Raw genomic sequence first — 16,184 nt, 5'->3', positions numbered from 1 at the left:
CTCAAAAGAAATGGGATTCCTACCTCTCCAGCTGAATCTAAAACCGCCCTCCCAACCTACCCTGGTCGGATGGGCTGTGTCCTAAGCGCGGATGGCAGATGTGGCTGTCCTTAGAATCTTACACCACTAGAGGGCACTGCTGGCTCTCTTTTTCTTCAACACCGGCGGCAAAGCAGCCCCTGGAGCTCAGCTCCCACCTGGGGAGACCCACTGCCTCGTTGAGCCGGCTGGTCTTCCTTGTACCTCGCAGGACGAAGGCTCTTCCTGACCCAGAGACTGCAGTTCTGCATGTCATCAGGTGATGAGGGAGGGGGAGGCGGTGGCCAGGGCAGAGGGAAGCTGTATGGACTGATGCCAAACAGGCTTGCAAAGGGGTCTCTCTGTCCGAAGGGGTCTCCACAAGGCAAAGCTGTGCCAGTTACCGAGTTACCTTCCCAGCTTTCCCCAGACCTCCCTGCGGCCCTCTTTCCTTTCTGGGCACCCCCACCCACCCCATTTTTCCTTTGTAGTAACCTTGTTTTTTTTTTTTTTTTTTTTTCAAGACACTTAATATTTTAAAATTTGAGGCTCAGTGGAATATCATTAATACAAAAAACAACCCCCCAAAACAAATCTCTGGCTAACATTTCTATTTGTAGCCAGTGGCCATTTAATTCAAGCAGCGATTAATACAAACCATTTTAAGCTAATGAAATAGTTTGACACACAGAATTTTTGGCAATGTTAGTGGGGAGGGGGTGGGGAGAAGAGCAAGATACTTACATTTATTAACCACCCTCATGCCTGGAACTTTTAAGTACTTTGTCTCAGGCTTTCTCAGTGTCTCACACCGCTCCACCTGCACGAACATTTATCTAACAGGCTTCTTTAAATCACTTCTGGTCTGACTTTGCACCTATGTTAGCTTTATCCTAATAATACCTGTGAAATCACAAGTCTGCTACACTAATACATCTTAACTTCTAAAGCACATTAATTTAAACGCATGTAAATAAAAATGTTCCTATGTCTGCCACCTAAAATCATCTTGTCTGTCACACCTGGAGTAACTATGCTATCTCCCTGACTCTCCTGGCAATGCTAAGAGTCACCAAAAAATTAGCTTCTTTTTAAGTAAAAGAGGAAACACAGGCTCAGAGGAGTTAAGCAACCCTCTCAAGGTCACAGCTCCTAAGTGTTTAAGCAGGGGTTTAAGTAAGTTCTCTTAAACTGGATTTCACCTGGAGAGTTGGGGGAGGGGGGTGCACATCTCCCCCCCCCCCCCCCCCCCCGAGGCACTTGGCTTGGAGTTCCCAGGTGTCTCAGGATGCCTCTGCTCTGCTGATGAGCCTAGCCCCTCACCCCGTCCCCATCCAGGGAGCCATCACCTTACCCGGGCCAGGCTGACTCCAGCGGGGACTTTGTAGGGTACATATTTCCTGTAGATATGGCCCACCCTGGAGCAGGGAATGTCCTCCATGCGGCCCCCACACATCCACACCTGCAGGGTGGGAAGGGAGAAAGAAGATGATATTTCTGCCTCTCATTCACCACCCCCTCAAAGGTCACTGCCCCCTCCTCCAATACATTCACTGGAAGCATCAGCTTGGGACTATTAAAGCCCCCATTCACAGAGCGAGGAAAACACAGTAATAACCACAGCAGTTTTCAATAGTTGACAGCATTGAGCGCCTCCTCGTTGCCAAGCAGTCTGCTGCAAGCCCCCCGTGCACAACTGCATTTAAGCCTTGTCAGAAGACCAAAGAAGTGGGTAGTAATGGAGCTCCATTTTACAGATGAAGAAACGGAGGCTCAGAGAAGCTAAGAAGCTTATCTAAGGTCACAGGGTCAGTGAGCGGTGGAACTAGAATTTAAACCTGGCTTTAGCGGACTCCAGAGTCTGGGCTCCGAACAAGTGCAGGTGTGGGGAGAGCTGTGTTGAGAATTCTAGGCAGCAAAGGGCGGCTCAGCGGGAAGGACTATGGTGATCGCCTTGGTAACGTCTACCACAGGTACGAGAGGGGAAGAGATAGCACCTAGGCTCTGTATATTTACCGACTGTGGTACCAGGTTCTGGAGTTTCCTCTGAGATCTACAAGCCTCTTGCTGGGTCACCCTGAGCAGAGGCAGCAGGCTCCCTGCCCTGACTTCTCTGCAGTCCGGCTTACTAAGCCACACAGCTGGCTATCACCGTAGAGAGGAATTCCAAGTTTCTCCTTGTGTTTCCCTCCATTCCTGGCATCACAAAGAGCTCCTGAGTTTGACTGCATGTGGTCTGATGGCAATGTGGGAAATCTCCGAAAGTACAGTCCATGCTGACGCATATCCACTAAGGGGCCTGGCCTAGATACCGTCCTCAGCAGTCCTGGGGCCAAATGCTGGCTCAGCCACTTACCAGGTTTGTGACTTTGATCAAGGTACTTAACCTCTCTGAGACTCGGTTTCCTCATCTGTAGAGGATTAAATGAGGCAGGCCGTGGGGGTGAGATATTGCATGTAAAGTGCTTACTTAGTACAAGACTTAGCATGCAGTCCTAACAGTTACACACTCTAATGATTCATTCAGACATCTGGCTAATATTCACGGGGTCTCTGCTACATGCCAGACATTGGGCTGGGCGCACACGTGGCAAGTTTGCTAAGGCCCTTGTTTTCATGGAGGGGGAGTATGGTGTGCAACCTCCAGGATGGCCCCCGGTGATCCTCGCTCTCTGGAGACACCTCCCTCTCGAATGAGTCACACGAGGACTGAGCCGTGTAACCAAAGGAAAACTGCAGAAGTGGTGGTCGTAGAAGGCACTGTGGCTTCCACCTTCCTCCGTGGGGTCACTTGCTTTGGGGCACCTGGCTGCCATGTTGTGAGGACACTCGAGCAGCTCTGTGGAGAGGTCTAGGTGGTGAGGAGCTGGGGCCAACGTGCCAGCCAAGCTGAGTGAGCCATCTTAGAAAGGGGATCTATCAGGCCCAGTCCAGCCTTCAGATAACCATGGCCCTGGCTGATACCTTGACCACAACCTCACGATAGACTCGAGCAGAAATGTCCTGCTAAGCCACTCCCAAACCCCTGACCTTGTGTAGGTTTGTGTAACCTTGCGATACTGTCTATTACTGTTTGAAGAGGGTATGTTCAGGGGGATTTTTCTCCTGTGGCAGTAGATAATCACTACAGAAAGCCAGTTGCAGATGGTGACGTGTGCTATAAGGAAGCCAAAGCAAGACTCATTGCCTGGATCTCTGAGAAGTGATGTTACCTACGCCAGTCAGGGATATCCTCACTTAGAAGGGAAAATTAGATACAATACTTAGATAATGAGAAGGTAAAAGTAACATAAGGATCTGAGGGGTGAGAGAACAGGTGGAGAGAAAAGCAAGTGTAAAGGCCCTGAGGTAGGGCCAGGCTTGGTTGGCTTAATCCCTGAATGGAGGAAGCCAGAGGCCTGGAGGAGGAGCAGAGATGGGCGGGGAGGTCAGAGACAATCATAAGGGTCTTGCAGGGAAAAATAAGGAGGCTTCACCAAAAGTCTTCAGGGAGGGTGACGATATAATCCAATTTCTATTTTACGAAGAGGACTCTGCCTGAGGGGTGGAGAATGGGTTGTAGGGGGGAGGTGTGGGAGAGGGAAGGCCCAGAAGCTCTTGGAGATTGAGGCAGGTATGGCTTCGGGTTTGTGGGGGCTGTGGTGATAATGGTAGGGCCCAGCTGCACTCGGGACCTTATTGCTAATCTTATTCCCGTGTTTCCTTGTTTGTGAATGACAAGTAGGAGTGGGAACGTCTGTAACCCCAATTCTGTGCAAGAGACTATTTTCCAGCTTGAACGGCTCAACAGGATATTGGGGATCTGGCTTTATGTCTCAATCAATTCACAGGCTCTAGAAGGACTGCTTTTCCTCCTCATGAACCTGAGGGTCCTCGGTCCCCCATGACTCTGCCAGCCACTGTCTCCGCCAGCCACTGTCTCCATCCCACCCCAGATGTGCTGTATCCCGGGCTTCCTGCAAGGGGACCTGTATGCATGAGGCTGCAGTGAGTGCAAGTGCTGCCTGGAGAAATGCAATTATAGTCTGATCTTGGGGGAGAAAAAAAAATTGAGCAGGTCAATAGAACAGAATATTGGTCTTGAGATAATGGGCTCCTGATGGTAGATTAATGTCAAGGCCAAGCCAAGAAGTTTATTTTCAAAGCAGGAGATATTGATCAGGCGCCAGCCTCCCATAACAATAACTCTTCCTTTATACAAAATGACTGACGTGGAAGTGATGCTTTTGTCTGGCGGGTATCGCCCAGCTTGCTGCTGGGCCGCCCCTGTGTTTTGGGAGGCAGAGTGGCGCTGAACAGATGGGGGACACCTTACCCCACTCTATTTCTGACGGTCTCCTGGGCAGTTGACTAGGCTGGCGTCCAGCTCCCCTGACTCCATATTAAACTAGCATTAGCTAACAAGGTTGTGTCTCCAGCTCTGCCTGGCAGGGAACCTTCCTTTATGTAGACAACGATCAATCTCCACATCCTTCTCTTTGCTGTGACCTCTGGTTCCTTTGGCCCTGACCATGCTGGCCATCTGCCTAAAGCTTCCTGAGGGACCAGGGTGACCTTGATCTGCTGAGAGGTTTAAGGCATCCAAAACACCCGCAGATTTCCGAGACGTCCGGAGCCCAGAAGGAGTCCTAGCTTTAGACGATGGGTTTACTCCTCAGCTTCCCTGCCCTTCCCTGAGTGAGAACTGCCTTCAGAGACAGAGATATCTGTTTGTTCAGCTAAAGCTGCTTCCAATTCCTGAGTCCTCTTTGAGCACCTGAACAACTTGAAGAGGTATCTGGCAGGAGCCCAAGACTGGAGGGGACTCTCCCTCCAGGAATACGACAAAAGATGGAGGCACAGAATGGTGTCATGACTCACCCTGGGTGGCCAGAGGTGGTCTTGGATCCCAGGTCCCATGGTTCCAGTCATGGCCCAAGCCACCCACCTGTGCACCTCCAGGGTCCTCTCCTACCTTCCTTCACAACTGAGGCAACAGCCACACAAGACCCATGATGACCATAGCACAGGGGTTATGAGCACACAACCCTCTCCATTCCCAATGCCAACTTGTGCAGCCGTGTGACCTGGCACAAGGCATTGACCTGGGGAGCGACAGTCTCCTCACCTGTGACCTGGGCATGGCAGGTCACTACTACCTTGCAAGGCTGCTGAGATGGCATGAGACAGCTCATGAAAAGCACTCAGCTTAATGCCTGACCAAACGTACCAAACGTAATTACGTTAGTCATTTCTGCTTGCAAAAGAACGAGAAATGCCACCACCTTGAAATTATACAGCATTTGCCCTTTTGCCCAACAGCATGTTTTTTTTATCCTATGGCCTGATTTCCTAAATGGAAATCATTCATTTTTGAGAGAGAAAGAGAGAGACATCATGAGCGGGGAAGGAATAGAGAGAGACAGAGACACAGAATCTGAATGAAGCAGGCTCCAGGCTCTGAGCTGTCAGCACAGAGCCCAATGCGGGGCTCAAACCCACAAACCGTGAGATCATGACCTGAGCTGAAGTCGGGCACTTATCTGACTAAGCCACCTGGGTGCCCCATGAAGTTTTTCTAACTTACTTGGTGGCAGAACCTGTAACTGACTGGGAGAATGACAGGGCCAGGCAGGGCTGGGGCACAGTCATGGGGGCACCACTTGGGGCCTGGGTGCCCCAGGGTGTTCTCCTCTCCCCCAGGTATCACACCTGTGGGGAAAGAGTCCAGCTGATGGCAAAGAGAAGGGGGAGCAGCAGCCAGATCACATTTGGCTGGGACCCCATCACATTTGGATGGGGACACACACAGACCACCAAGATGATGTACCTGCAACCCCTCTCTGCTGGCTTCCCTCCCTCCCTCCCTCTCTGTCAAGCCCCTTGCCAGCCTCCAAGCCCACAGGGGACACAGCTGCCTGCCCTGGGTGCCGTGTTGCTCTGCCTTGAGGAGTTTGCAAACACCCCATCAGCTCATCTCTTGGTGCCTTTCTCCCCTGCGCAACAGCCTTCTCACTTCTCATAGAAGCACTGTGCCACCAGACAAGTACAAATCTAATTGTAAAAGCTTGCTCCCTATTCATGTTCACTGCTGGTTTGATTTATTTTATTAGCAAACTTCTTTTGTGTGATGACAGGCTTCATTACAGAGTCTATAAAAGACAATTACTTGCTCTTATCTCCTAAACTGAGGAGGGAAGAAACAAATGGTGATGTGCATCAGAAGACACTCGGGGACCCAGAGACAGTGTGGCAGAAGGGCCCATCCTGTGAGGAAAACATGAGCCAGTAGGGGCCCTGGCAAAACCTCTGTCAAGGACATGGCTGCCTGGAAACCACCAGGCATGACTGGTCATCCTTCCTGCTGACGGCCAGGAGAAGACAACATGTCTTTTGCTTTTGGGATCTCGGCTGAGGACCCCTATGGAATTCCAACCCTATTTAGTTGCACTTGGGGGACATAACATGATAATAGTTGCCACCAATTATTCTGCATTATCTGTGTGCTTAGAAGGTACGTTCCTGTTATGAACTCCATTCTGGAGTTAAGAACTGAGGTCTAATCCAGGCTCCTCAGCAAGCTTTGTGAGTCTGAAAGCCTCAGTTTCCCCATCTGCAAAACGGGATGAATTATGTGTGCCTGATAGGGCTGCGATGGGACTGGAATGATGTAATTCTGAAGGACAGAGGGCTGTAAGCAATCTGTATAGTGTGATTTGAACACATAGCAGCTGGGGGGCACTGGAGGCAGGCCATGCAGTTCCCCTCGGAGAAGAAATGGCGTCATATCCATGTCTTCCAGAAGTTCACATGGTTTTGAATATATTAGTTTGTTTTGAATAAGATACTGTTTCAGGGAGCTTACCAGCATGAAAGGACCTCACTCACGCTAGTTTGAGATATTTATAATGGTTACTGGATGCAGCTGGTGAAGAGTAGGAAAAAAACAATTTTACTTTATTTTTAAAAACCACTTGAAATACAGATTTGAAGGGGTACATGCACCCTGATGTTTATAGCAGCATTATCAACAACAGCCAAACAATGAAGAGAGCTGAAATGTCCATCGACTAATAAATGGATAAAGAAGATGTAGTGTGTGTCTATATGTATATATATACATATATACGTATGTGTGTGTGTGTGTGTGTGTGTGTGTGTGTGTATGGGTGTGTATAGATATATATACATATATACCTGTACACACACATACATATATATAGTGGAATATTAGTGACCAAAAAGAATGAAATCTTGCCATTTGCAATGATGTGGATGGAGCTAGATGGTATTATGCTATGCAAATGAAGTCATCAGAGAAAGACAAATACCATATTTCACTCATATATGGAATTTAAGAAACAAAACAGATGAACATATGAGAAGGCGGGGAAGAGGAGAGAGGGGAACAAACCACAAGAGCCTCTTAATGATAAGAGAACAGATTGAGGGTTGATGGAGGCAGGTGGGTGGGGGATGGGCTCGATGGGTGATGGGCACTAAGGAGGGCACTTGTGATGAGCACTGGGTGTCGTATGTACCTGATGAGTCACTGAATTCTCCTGAAACCAATATTGCACTGTCTGTTAACTAACTAAAATTTAAATAAAAAAAATAAAAACCATTTGAATTTACTTCTAGGTTAATATGTTATTTTATATAATATAGTTTTAAGCACATATGTGTATCTAAATGAATAAATGAAATGTCTGACTAATTCAACAACATCCTTAGGTGTTTATAGACAAGTTGGCCAAAAAATGGGAGGTGGCTGCCTTACACTGGGGTTTTGTTGCTTAAACTAATAAATGAATTTAGTCAAGTTGCAATTTCCCTGAAATGTGACTCATACTTGGGACAGAGCACTTTCATAACCACCCAGTCAGAAAGGTCCTATCATACCTTTTACGTGCAAGGAAGCTGAGGCCTTGTGATATAAGTGCCTTCCCTGAGGTCCCTCAGCTCATAAATGGCAGAGTCCAGAGTGGAATCTGGGGCTGGGTCCCCCCAGAACTAGGCAGCTCTGAGACCTCCAGGTAGACTGTACCTTCCTGGTTTGATCTTTCTTAAGCCTGGTCCAGACCCTATTACGGTCTTCTGCCAAGACCCCTGTCAGCACCTGTATTGCCTACAGAATGAATGAACACCCCTGGCTTGCAAATAAGGCTCTCTGCCATCTGTTCTTCTCTTGATCACTTCTGGCCTTCTCCACATCCCCCGGACTCGTGTTGTGGATGCTGAGAACCAGCTGCGGTGCGTTCACTTGTCTGTTGTGTTGGGCGCCGTCCTTCTCTTCCCATGAATAATGCAGCCCATACAAACATTCATTCACTCATTCATTTACACTGACCTAGTCATTGGGCAGCGTTGCTCTAAAACCCTGTCAGAAGAAATGGAACAGAAACTCGCTGTCAAGGGTGGGCCCAATGACCCAAACCTGATGATGTAACAGGGGGAAGGTGCTGGGACATGCTGACCAACTGCCAAGCAGTCTACCCATTTGCTCTGTCCTTCCACGTCCAAGCCTGAGAACATTCTCCGTACAAGACCCCATGTATTCATTACTGCCATAATCCTCACCCTTGTGAGCATCAGAATCATCTGGAAAGCTGGTTAAAATACAGACTGCTAGGGCCCCACCCCGAGGGTGTCTGACTCAGCAGGTCTGGGGTGGAGACTGAGAATCTGCATGTCTAACAAGTTCTCAGATGCTGCTGCAAAGGCTGGTCTGAGGACCCCACATTGAGGACCAGTACATGCTGGAATAGTGACAACCCCTCTCAGGATAATGGTATTAGCTAGTTCACACAGACAGCCCTGTAAGTTTCGAGTTCTTAGTGCCCTTGTAGATGAGAAGATACGGGTTCAGCAGAAAGGGCAAGTGAGCTGTCCAAGGTCTCACTGAAAGTTCATTCCAAAGCCGGGCCTGGAGCCAAGGTCTTCGGCCTCTGTCTTGTCAGCCTCAAAGCTCTTTCCACTCCTGTCTTCTTGTAACTGTAGCCTGATCGCATCAACCATAACAATGCAAACATTAACAGCTACCGTTTATTGATCATTTATTACATGTCAAGGCACTGAGATAAGGTTTTAACACAGTTTGACTAACATCACATTCACACCCATGCTATGAAGTAAAGATTATTCTATCCCCATTTTACAGCTATGAAGTCCAGAGAGATTAGGCCACTTCCCCAAGGTCACACAGCAACTAGCTAATCAAGTCTGCACCAGAACCCAGGGGGTTTGATTCTGAAGGCCGTGTACTTCATCCGATGGTGTTCAATGGTGTTCTAACATGAGGGTTCTGGTCAGAACAGCTACCACTTACCAAGTGCCTCCTTTTTGCCTGGCTCTAAGCCAGATGAATGTTTCATGCCATTTAGTTCTTAGAACAAAGCTCTGAAGAAGTTATTATCTCCATTTTTAGCAACGAAAGATGGAGGCATGGACACAGGTATGTGCTGGTTGGGAAGCCATGGATGACAGATGACCCTTGGGCCTTTGAGCCACCTTCCTGGAGGAATGGTGGGAGATGCAGGCCTCCACAGACACATTCATGGAATTTCAAAGGGCTTGCTGAGAGTCATGAGCAGAATGCTTTCCCTGCTCCCAGAAGGCGGCTCTTGGGAAGCCTGGGCACCTGTAGCCAGGAGGAAAATGCTGCACGCGGCAGAGCACGTTTGCGGCATCCTCGGACAGCTTAGCCAAAGAAAGAATTAGCACTAGGTTCTCAGCAGCAACTCTGCAGCTGGTCTGAGTCAGGTGGGGGAGGGGGCGGGTAAGTGATGGGATGGGGGAGGTGTTGCCATGCAGGTCCTTGGATGGTAGCCCCAGATCACCTTCTGCCCCTTGGGCTGGCCTCTGGAAATCATTTTTCCCTCCTGAGCAGCAACGCAACTCCCTTGGGGGCTGGTGCTGACTTCTGGACCCTTCCTGTAAAAAGGGCCTCTGTCTAGGCTGGGCCCACCTTTCCTCCACCCCTCCCACTGGTGGAATGAGTTTAGAGTCAGGACATCTGGGATTTAGCTCCGGCACTGCCACCTTCTAGCTGAGGGACCCTGGTCCAGTCATGGAACCATTAAGGGCATCAGGCCATAACATCACCTGTACCCCGTTTCTGGTGTGCTCCTGCCTTCTTTTCACACTATTTCACTTACTCCTCCTGATGACGCCATGAGTTTTACAGAAGGAAAGCCTGAGAGTTTTCTCATTTAAAATCTGCCCTAAATCTGCAGCCTGAGACTGGGTTGGGCTTTGACACTATGTCAAACAAAGCAAACCCAGGGGCCCTGATACCTCCTGCCTCTGCTGGGATGCGTTTCCTCGTGGAACAAGACTGTCTCCTGTCCCCGCATGTGGCATTTCATGACTCCCTTGCTCACATGGACCTGCCCCTTGGGACCCTCAGGGAGGAGCCACTGCCTCCTCAGGCCCACCCTGCAGAGCTACGCTCCATCCTTCCCTGGGGTCTCCTCGCTGTCACTCCCTTCTCTGGAGGCCTCCCTTGGCGAGGGGTGGTGGTGGTGGACTCTCATGCCTGAACTTGCAAATGGCCCAAACACAGCACCGGGATGTATATGGTGGGGCGGGGGATGCTGGAAGGGCTGAAAAACCGTTTTTCCTTCTTAGTTTAAAAAAAAAATCTTCATTCTTTCTTTATAGAAGTGATATGTACTTACGATGAACATATTCATTGTTATAGAAATAGTAGAAGGGGACAGCTGCACCCTGGAGCCCTCCCGCCCCCCCCGATGCCACAAGGAACAGGAAACTTTCATGGCGTGCTGGGTCAGAGCACAGGCTCAGTCTGAAATCCCCGCTCCAGCCGTGTGAGTTTGTGGAAGTGACTTAACCCAAGCCTCAGTTTCCTCATCTACAACACGGAGAAAGTGAGAGCACCACCTCGGCTTTTAAAATAATATTCCATTGTTTAGATGTGCTTTTATTTATTCCCTAAGGATGTACATTTGGGTCCTGTCAATCTTCCCCCATTGGAAGTAAGGCCTCAACAAATAACTTCTACCCAAATCTCTGCTCATCTTTGCAGTTGTCTCCCTTGGATAAACTCCTGGGTATGGAATTTTGGGTCAAAGAATGTGCTTGCTTTGGTACATAACAGATTTAGCCAAATTGCTATTAACAAGAGGTATCCACTTATACCACTGCAAAGCCCACACCTTTCTCATGCCAGCTCATCCGTACTGTCCGGTGGAAGCATCCTGTCTCCTGGATCTCAGAGATGAAGATGTCCTAACCCTGGCCTCCTAAGGACACGGTGCAGTCCCCTTCCTGCCTCGTTCTACTGCCACCACCTCTAATCCAAACCACGCTTGCACCTGTGTAAGTCAAGGGACTTTCCCCACAGCATCGTATCCGATCCTCTCTCACGGGGCAGGTAGGAAAGCTGTGTCAGCACTGTCTGGGATGTGAGGGCCAAAGAGGTCAAGCAATTGGTCCAGGATCCCCAGATGGATGAACAGATGGATGGAAAGCCAAGATGAGAAGCCAGTGCCCTGCCTTCTCACCGAGTACTCTTCCCACAACACCACCACTACCAAAAGGTGTTGAGGTAAGTCTAGGAAGAGTGGGGCAAAGGAAGTTTTATCAGATACAAATTGATGCCACTAACAGTTATTTAAAACACCTACTGTGGGCCACACACTGGGTATAGAAATGGCCTCCAGGGAACTCAGAGGCCAGTGGGTAAGACAGGTCACCCGTTGGGTCACACTTAACATGAGGAATTCAGAGCTAAGCCAGGAGTAACGTTGGGGTGGAGCCTCGTTAGCACAGGCAGCTCAGGTAAGGCTAAGTGGGGGCCTCTCAGACTAAGGAAAGGCATTTCCAGAAGAGTGAACAGTGCCTCCTTCCAAAGATGACCGGACACACGAGCCTGGTGCTTGTGAGCAGCTCCATATGGCTGTGCGGACACATCTGTGTGGACGTCTGTGGTCTGCCCTGCCCCACATTCATTCCCCTTCTAGAAACAATGACTGGGCTTTCATTTGGGGAACCAGCTCATCTCCACTTTCTGGTCTCCAGGATGGACATGTGACTGCAGCTGACCAATCAGAACATGGCTCAGGGATGGGCAAGGAACCAGCAGGCCAGTGAGAATCACCTTGGGGACTTCTACAGGAAGGATGGGAAAGATAAACTCTCTTTCCAGTGGGATGCTGGGTCCACAGAGAGAAAGCCTGACCTGAACAGGAAGCCAACCGAGATGAAAGTTGTGCCAAGAGACTGAGAGAGACGGAGACCGGATGAGATGGGTTAGTCTCTGGATCCAGCCAGGCCTGGAGGGTCTGCCCTGGAATTTCAACTGTGTGAGCCAACTGATTCTGATTTTTGCCTTCAATCAGATGACTAGGGTCATCTGTAACCAAGAGTGCAGACTAATGCAATGCGGTAAGAGGATGGAGGGTGGAGAAATGAGCAGGGGTCAGCTCACGAGGCAGGTACAGGCGGGCTCTGGAGTTAAAGATTTAACCTGCCACCAGAACTGGGAAGATTCTAACCGCCAAACAGGAGAACTTCCATGGTGTGACTGTGCCTTTTGGAAACAATATGTCTCCTGGCTGAGAGAGTGTGTCGGAGGGGTGGGGGTGGGGGGGGATCAATGACTCTTCCAGAAATTTCAGAGCCTTAGAATACCTTTTCTAGGGTTTTCCCATCAGGATAGATGGCCTAGTCCGGAATTGGAGCCAAATTATTAATTCATCAGTCCTGATGCCACATATCAATTTATCTTAATTTCTGAAAATGCACTCAGGCCTTTCAGACCAGTCTCTTTTGTCCATCACCAGGAAGAAAGGGGTCTTAGCAGAGATTAAGCGGAGGGAATATGGCCCTTTGAAAATGCTCCGCTCTGGCTGAAATGGAACACCCACATTTCAGGGAGGCGTCTCTGGCGGATGAATGGGCTTGCCTGTCTCCTCCGCACTGTGGCAGGCTTTCCACAGGGGCTCAGGAGACAATGCACAGGCAGATGGACCGCCACGGGCTCTGGGAACCCATGTTCTCAAAGCCAGGACAGAGAAAACTGAGGAAGGAAAGTCTCCCTTCCAGACCTGGGAGCCTCCTCATTACGCAGAGCCCTTTCCCCTTGAGAGTGAAGGACATTAATTGGATCAAATGGAAACAGGAGCCAGCCACCTCCCCGCCTCCCGGACGAGAGATTTCCAATATGGCTTCATTACCAAGTCTTTTGTAAATAAACTGTGTGGAGAAAAATGCCATTTGTTCTGCTGTAATTGCCTGATGAGCATCATTAGATAGGTCTTTGAAACACACAGAATGAAATCATTTTGGGTTTGGGAATTCCTTTGTGCAACTCCTTCTCCATTCACTATTCTCCACAGAGGGTGTTTCTGAAGGGGGACTTCTTGACCATGGAGGCTGGTTTCTGGCCAGCGATCTACCTGCTCTGAGTGTGTCACAAACACGTATTTATTCAGTGCCTCCTCGATGTCAGGCAATCCTTTCGGTACCTGGGACACAGCAGTGAGTGAAACACACAAACAATCCTACCCTATCGAAGTTGACATTCTGGTGAGCACTCAGAACACAGGTGTGCCCATTTCTGGGCACACTTGGCAGAGAACTTGATAAATCAAGTTTGCTCGATGGCTGTATTGACAAACTGTGAAGTTAAAAGTCCTTTGATTCCTTGTGTGTGATTGCACCGTACCCATAAGGATGCGACATCTGGAAAGCTAGACTGCACCGGGCTACGGATACCCAATGACATCTGTGCCATCACTTGCCAGACCTGCACCCATGGCAGATATCACTCATCAGTCGCCACCCTCGTTCTGATCAGCTCGGATGCAGCTTCGGAATACATATCAACACCGCGCTGGGTCGCCCCTATCCCAGAGCAGATCAGAGATGGCTGGGAGAGGAAATCTATTTGCTACTTCTCACTTAGACGGTCATTAATTCACTTCACTGAGAGGCTGTAGAATATCCCAGTAAATTAAGAACGAGCCCAGGAGGAGGCAAAAACAGAAGAAAGGGGGGAAAGACCACTGCCAACTTCTCAGGCTAGTTTCCCTCTCTAGTGTTCTCTCCTGTCCCTAAAGGCCCAGGAAACGTGGCAGGTCACAACGCAGGCTTTGAGTCAGGCCCCCCTGGGGTCAGGTCCTGGTTCCGCTATTTCCACCTGTGTGGCGCCTTGGGCTGAGCCCCTTGTGTCTTCCTGTGAAATGGGTATAATGATGACACCGCTCTGCTAGGGTTGCTGAGAGGATTAGAGAAGCCAACACGTGTGAAGGGCTTGGCATAGGGTCCCGTCAGCTCCGAGCAGGGTTGAAATTCAGCTGTTGTGGACCAGAGCTGACACAGACTTGTGTCCAGCTGGTATCTGCTCTGACTGGTTGGTGCCTGGGCTGCCATCGCCATTAAATACTTTGAACACCAACTGTGGACGTGAGTGTTGGTTAGGTTAGGGGCTGGTCCCCTTCGGGGAGACAACTTCAGAACTCTGGAAGTAAAACAGACACAGCCCACCCTTCAAACTCAAACGATGTTTTGGTAGAATTCCAGGTCGTTCTTTTCTTGCTACTCAAGAATTTATGTTCCCTAGTTCTGAACTGCTCAACCAGAGGTGTACATGGTGATGGCAATGATGTCGATAACAAACATAATCTTTGGGACGTTGTTAGGAAGCACCCAACCGTCATGGTCGCGTTTAATCCTCTGAACAACCCCGTGAAGATTCAAGTATCATTAAGCAGATTTTGTGGCAGCAGAAACCGAGGCTCAGTGAGGTGAGCCTTCCTTGTCTGAGATCACACAGTCTGTTGGAAGTGGCAGGGCCGGGATCTGACCCCAGCACCGAAGTCTCAATCACAGTGTCCCGCCTAAAAAGTTGATGCCCGATTCGGGGGGCATCAGGGTTGTGTATTCACAGGGCTTGGCCCAGTAGTGGTGCCGCTGGCCATCCCTTGCGGGCTGGGGATATGCCCTTCCAGGAGCCCTGGGGATTTAGACGCAGACCCTGGCCAGACGTAAGGGGGCACAGGACAAGCTAAGCCTCCCCTCAGAGGGACCGAGCCTCTGTTCGTCACCTGAGACCAATATGGAATCCCACAAATGAAGGGGAGGAAGTGGCCCCAGAAGGGTGGGTGGCTAACTAGTAGCCACCACGTCCTCAACTACCATTGTCAGCAAGCTTCTACAGCACATGGGCTGCTCTGATAGAGTAAATATTTACTCACTGGATCTTGAATAGTTTCTACCCATTTTTAATTGCTGGCTGTGTCCCCAGGTTGCATGTTAAACACTTCTAAGATATTATCTCGTTCGCTCTTTGCAATAGCTCTGGAAGACAGGTAGTATTATTATTCTGTCATTTCAGACGAGGAGAGAAAGCTAATCTAAACTTGCCCCAAATCACACAGCTCCTGAGTGGTGGAACTGGGATTTGAACCCACACTTTTCTGACTCCACAGCTTGAGCTCCTGCCCAATGGTCTCTACGGCCAACTCCAGCAGTGGTGGATACAGAGAAAGCACACTTGAGAGGGGTGGCCACGACCCACTAAGGCTAACTGGGAATCTGCGAGGCCACGGGCCATCCCCAAAGCATAGCATCCCTCCAGGCCTGTGTGTCCCACTTACCCCGGCTTCTCTTCCCCCCTGCTGGTTTGCTGGACACCTCACTGGGAGACACCACATTTACTGGAAGCAAGACCTGTCTTATTCCAACACTGCCATCCTAAGAAGGGGACGACGTTAAGGTAAATGGCAGTCAGAGCTTAGCAGCCTAAGGAGACACCCCACCTCCACTATACACACGCAAGAAGGAGTGGCCCATGGCCTCTGACTTGTCACCTGAGGAGCAGGGGCTGCTGAACCCTGAGCATCCAGAGTCTTTCCAGGCTCAGAAAGCCAAGGGGGTGTGGCAAAGAAGGGGGTTTCCGAAGAGCCGGCTCACCTTGAATGAGATTTCATACTGCTCCCCTCCCCAGATCTCCAGGCCTGGGTCGTACCCACCCAACTCCCAGAACCATTTCCGATCCACAGCGAACAGTCCACCGGCCATCACGGGAGACCTGTCAGGGAAGAAGAGTGTGGTGTGAGGACAAAACGTCCCGGTGGCAGGCTCCGAGTGCACGCTGACACTGCTATTCCCCCAGGGAAGGTACTGCACACTGCCCCAAGGGCACAGCCTATGTGTCTAGC

The 16,184-nt window shown here is 49.8% G+C and overlaps 1 protein-coding gene across 7 annotated transcripts in view; it reads right to left on the bottom strand.

Moving 5' to 3' along the window:
* The window catches only part of GALNT10 (polypeptide N-acetylgalactosaminyltransferase 10), a 223,090-nt gene that overhangs the window by 14,930 nt on the left and 191,976 nt on the right, over positions 1-16,184 (bottom strand). For all 7 annotated transcript variants that reach the window (XM_058720956.1, XM_058720982.1, XM_058720988.1 and 4 more), the window contains 2 exons: positions 15,937-16,054; positions 1,373-1,480 (listed from right to left, as the gene is read on the bottom strand). In XM_058720956.1, the coding sequence (XP_058576939.1) occupies positions 1,373-1,480; positions 15,937-16,054 (226 nt within the window). The remainder of the gene's footprint in view (positions 1-1,372; positions 1,481-15,936; positions 16,055-16,184) is intronic.

This window comes from Neofelis nebulosa, chromosome 1, assembly GCF_028018385.1.
Source record: "Neofelis nebulosa isolate mNeoNeb1 chromosome 1, mNeoNeb1.pri, whole genome shotgun sequence".
NCBI lineage: Eukaryota > Metazoa > Chordata > Mammalia > Carnivora > Felidae > Neofelis > Neofelis nebulosa.
The sequence above is the reverse complement of the archived record's forward strand: the minus strand, read 5'-3'. Positions and strand labels throughout refer to the sequence as shown.